Source organism: Aphanomyces astaci (assembly GCF_000520075.1).
Source record: "Aphanomyces astaci strain APO3 unplaced genomic scaffold supercont1.503, whole genome shotgun sequence".
In the NCBI taxonomy this organism is placed as follows: Eukaryota; Oomycota; class Saprolegniomycetes; order Saprolegniales; family Verrucalvaceae; genus Aphanomyces; species Aphanomyces astaci.
In genome coordinates this window covers 1-2,911 of record NW_009798766.1, presented here as the reverse complement: position 1 = coordinate 2,911, position 2,911 = coordinate 1, and the positions used below count along the sequence as shown (strand labels likewise).

The 2,911-nt window shown below is 53.3% G+C and overlaps 1 protein-coding gene across 1 annotated transcript; it reads left to right on the top strand.

The window, feature by feature from the left end:
- Positions 1-172: 172 nt before the first annotated feature.
- H257_19340 (hypothetical protein) lies at positions 173-1,636 on the top strand (the record flags this gene model as incomplete). Its single annotated transcript, XM_009848487.1, has 1 exon — positions 173-1,636. The coding sequence occupies one exon, from the start codon at positions 173-175 to the stop codon at positions 1,634-1,636; it is 1,464 nt and encodes a 487-aa protein (XP_009846789.1).
- Between the last annotated feature and the right edge of the window lie 1,275 nt (positions 1,637-2,911).

Here is a 2,911-nt window from a genome sequence, read left to right as displayed (position 1 = left end):
AACACTCGAGGTTGTAGTTTTGGAATAGGTAAAAGCAGCATGTCGGACTTCAGCAACCAGATGGCGTGGTCCGTCTGGTTTTGGGTTTTGCGCCGCCTGTGCCGCCACTTCACAGCCGCAGAAAACACCTTCACAAATGGTTGCCATTCTTGAATTTACCTTGTTCTCCACCATGAAAGTCGCTGCTGTCTTGTCGTTGTCTGCTGCCGTTGCGCATGCCAAAGTGTCTGTGGGTGTCTTGCGCTCGCTGGAAACCACGGGGACGTCCGACGTGCTCATTTCTTTCGTCGGGGCGGACCTTGAGAGCCTCGCGGAATCCAAGCATGAAGACCGCCGCCAAGCCGTGTACGACGCCTTGACGGCCCACTCTGCCACGACGCGAACGGAGTCCGCTTCGGTGTTGGACTCGGCCGACTGCGAACACTTCTGGATCGCCCCCGCGGCGATCTGCCGTGGCTTGACCAAGGAGCAAATCGACCAAGTGGCTCGCTTTTCCAACGTCAAGAGCGTCGCCTTCCCCGACGATGTCCAATTGATCGAACCTGTGCTGAATGAGGAGGTGTCCGTTAAGGCCGGCGATGTGAACTCGACTGTGCCCCAGTGGGGCGTGAGCACCATTGGCGCTCCGGACATCTGGAAGTACTACAAGGGCAAGGGTGTGGTCGTGGGGTCCATCGACACGGGTGCGGAGTACCGCCATGAATCGTTGAAGAACAACTGGCGCGCCAACAAGGGGTGGTTCAACCCGTACAACGGCACTCTTTTCCCCCTTCCCGTTGACTCAGCCACGCACGGCACCCACACCATCGGCACCATGGTGGGTAGCCACGGCATTGGCGTGGCTCCTGAGGCGCAATGGATTGCGTGCTTGGGTTTGTACATCCGATCGGGATCGCCTGCGGCGTTGCTCAAGTGCGGCGAGTTCATGCTGTGCCCCACTCGCTTGGACGGCACCCACCCCGAATGCAAGCTCGGCGCGGACGTGATCAACAACTCGTGGGGGTCCACTGCCGGCTACAACCCTGTGTACGAAGACATGGTGTCATCGTGGCGTGCGGCTGGCATCACCCCCATCTTCTCCAACGGAAACGCTGGTCCTAAATGCGGAACCACCGGCAACCCTGGGCGATACACGCGTGTGATTTCGGTCGGCGCGATCGGGTCCCCCCAGAACGACCCCAACCAATTGGCGGCTTTCAGCTCCAAGGGTCCCGGCTACCCCCGTGACGCCAACAACCAAACCCTGACGATCGTCAAGCCGGACATTTCGGCCCCTGGTTACGCCACGCTCTCCGCGAACGCGAGGGTGTTGGACGGGTACGTGCTCATGGCTGGCACGTCCATGGCCGCCCCTCACATTGCCGGCGTCGTCGCGTTGTTGAAGAGCGCCCAGTCGGACTTGACCTACGACGAGATCTACGGCTACTTGACCAAGACCGCCGATCGCGAAGTGCTCAAGCCTGAGCCTGAGAAATGGTACTTCGCCAACGGCACCTTCCGTGGTGATGGCGCGTACAACTGTGGCAACGTCTCGGACGCGTCTTGGCCCAACAACCGCTACGGGTATGGGCGAGTCAACGTCGGCACCATCTTGCGCGATGGCAAGCTCAACGACACCCCCCGGCCTGTTTGCTAAGAAGCACATGCCACGTTTGGCCATGAAGTCGAGTTGTCAGCAAGCCATATTCACAGTAACTTACTAGCGTTTATCCACTGAAATATACCTGAGTAATTATCGTCATATTTCGTATTTGTTATGCGGAGGTGACCTTCTCGTCGTTCACTCTAGTGTCTTTGATGGCACTATAGTGTCTTTGATACGTTCACGCAGTGAAATAAGACGATCAACTACGTCAATTTAATCACTTAAAAACAATGTATTGTGCTGTGCTTTACACCTTTTTGCCCTGTGTTCGGCAGCTTGCAGAGCAATTCAGTCACGCGTCGGTTTGACCCATTGCAAACACACACATTACAGTGCGCGACAAAAAGGCATCAAAATGAGTTATTTTTAGGAGGTTTTAGCCAAAATTGGTCAGAAACGGCGGATTTTTGGATATAATGTTCTCCTTGTCACGACAAATACATGGTACATTCTAGAACTTCTGAATTCGTTGTTGTCGGGAAGTTTCCTGAAATTTTTGTTTGAATGGTGCGACAAATATCCGTGGACAATACTGTACAAAACTCAAGATATAAAATACAATCAACACTTTGTTTTAGACACCGAGAAGTCATGGACGCAATGAGCGTTTCAAAGTAGCTGTGCTCCATTTCAGACCACAATGCTAAAATTTGACGCTTTAGATCGTTCCTATTGTTAAATTGTCGTCGACCGTTATTATATACCTTGCGCGAAAGGTGTGTCCAAGCATTTCTATCGGATTCAAGTCCGGTGATAATGCCGGCCAAGGCAAGACAAGTCAGTTCCATAAAGTAAATCAGCAAAGGGCAGTATTTACTCAGAGAGAGTTTAGATGTAGCACTCAGAGTCCTGGCACCCATCGAGGAAGATGACATCGCTCTTTCCACGCCACGAAAACGCAGCCCAAATGATGACGCTGCCGCCACCGTGTTGCCGGTTCATGCGCTGTTGTTTTGTCTGGCGCTTGTCGTGCCAGTACATTTGGTATCCGTCTGGTCACCTTTTTCTCGTCGGAGAAAATGACACGCTTCCACTTTTCGCCTAATGTTACATTTTCTTGAGCCCAGAGCAACCTTACCTTCATATGTCTGGCTGTCAGGGCTGGTGTTGCAATGCGATAGATGTGCTCGAGGTAGTCGGACTTGTGCAGGAGGCGTTGGACAATGTGTACATGGACATCGAGGTTCAGGTTGAGCCGTATTTCAGACACGCTGCATTGGCCTTTCTGTGCTTCACGGATGACGGCGCTCTTCGTTCGGTCGGACA